Here is an 860-nt window from a genome sequence, read left to right on the forward strand (position 1 = left end):
TGAGAAGATGCAATCAACAACAACTCCACCATGTCAATTTTATTATTGTATATTGAGCTAGATTATGTAGGTATTCCCTAGTCTCTACAATCATATTGTTTGGTTTATAATTATTAAATCGAAGTAATTAAGATATATATATATTTTAACATAGTAAATTGTTACTTGTCGGCTATGGTTGACCAAGCGGTATGTAGCAAGCTTGGACTTTTCTTGACTTGGATGACTTGTTTATTGCTCCCGCCAATTCCAAATCTCTTTGAACTACAGTAATGGGACATGGACCAGTGAAATTAATTGCAGTTGTATTAATCAATTAATACGACATACGCAACTTGTATAAATAGGGTAGGAGAGGAGACACCAGCCGAGACAGGGGGGGCTAATTGTGATATATACTTGGATATTAATTAGTAGCTCGCTTGTCATTCAAACAAAGAGTAATGGATAATTTTGTCAAATATTTCTACGTGGCTCTTCTTCTTTTGAGTACTGCTAGTGCTTTGATTGGTGTTAGCCACGAAGGACACGTGGATGAGAATGGTTACGGCCGTCCGAGTAGTTTTAAGTCTCGAAATGATTATGAGAATGATGGCGAAGATGATTATTGCTCGTATCGAAGTTGGAGAACTGTGGAAGTTTCTTCGGCGGAGGTGGTGGGTGGAAGAAAAAGGAGGAGGATGCGGGAGTAGAATGGCCCCTGCCATAGATAGTGAATTCCGGTCCCGTATATAAGATTTTCGCCTACCAATATTTGCACGCCCTTCCCTGTTGGGGAAAATTTTAAGATGATCAACATACACAATATTCTTCTCGTAGTGGGAAATTGATTGTTCTGTCTTTTTGCGCGGTCACGTACC

General features: G+C 39.2%; 1 protein-coding gene across 1 annotated transcript in view; it reads left to right on the top strand.

Moving 5' to 3' along the window:
- The first annotated feature begins 443 nt into the window (after window positions 1-443).
- The window catches only part of LOC112101081 (glycine-rich cell wall structural protein 2-like), a 1176-nt gene continuing 759 nt past the window's right edge, over window positions 444-860 (top strand). Inside the window, exon 1 of the mRNA XM_024191005.1 lies at window positions 444-621. Within this exon, the coding sequence (XP_024046773.1) occupies window positions 444-621 (178 nt within the window). The remainder of the gene's footprint in view (window positions 622-860) is intronic.

This window comes from Citrus clementina, unplaced genomic scaffold, assembly GCF_000493195.1.
Source record: "Citrus clementina cultivar Clemenules unplaced genomic scaffold, Citrus_clementina_v1.0 scaffold_2, whole genome shotgun sequence".
Taxonomy (NCBI): domain Eukaryota; kingdom Viridiplantae; phylum Streptophyta; class Magnoliopsida; order Sapindales; family Rutaceae; genus Citrus; species Citrus x clementina.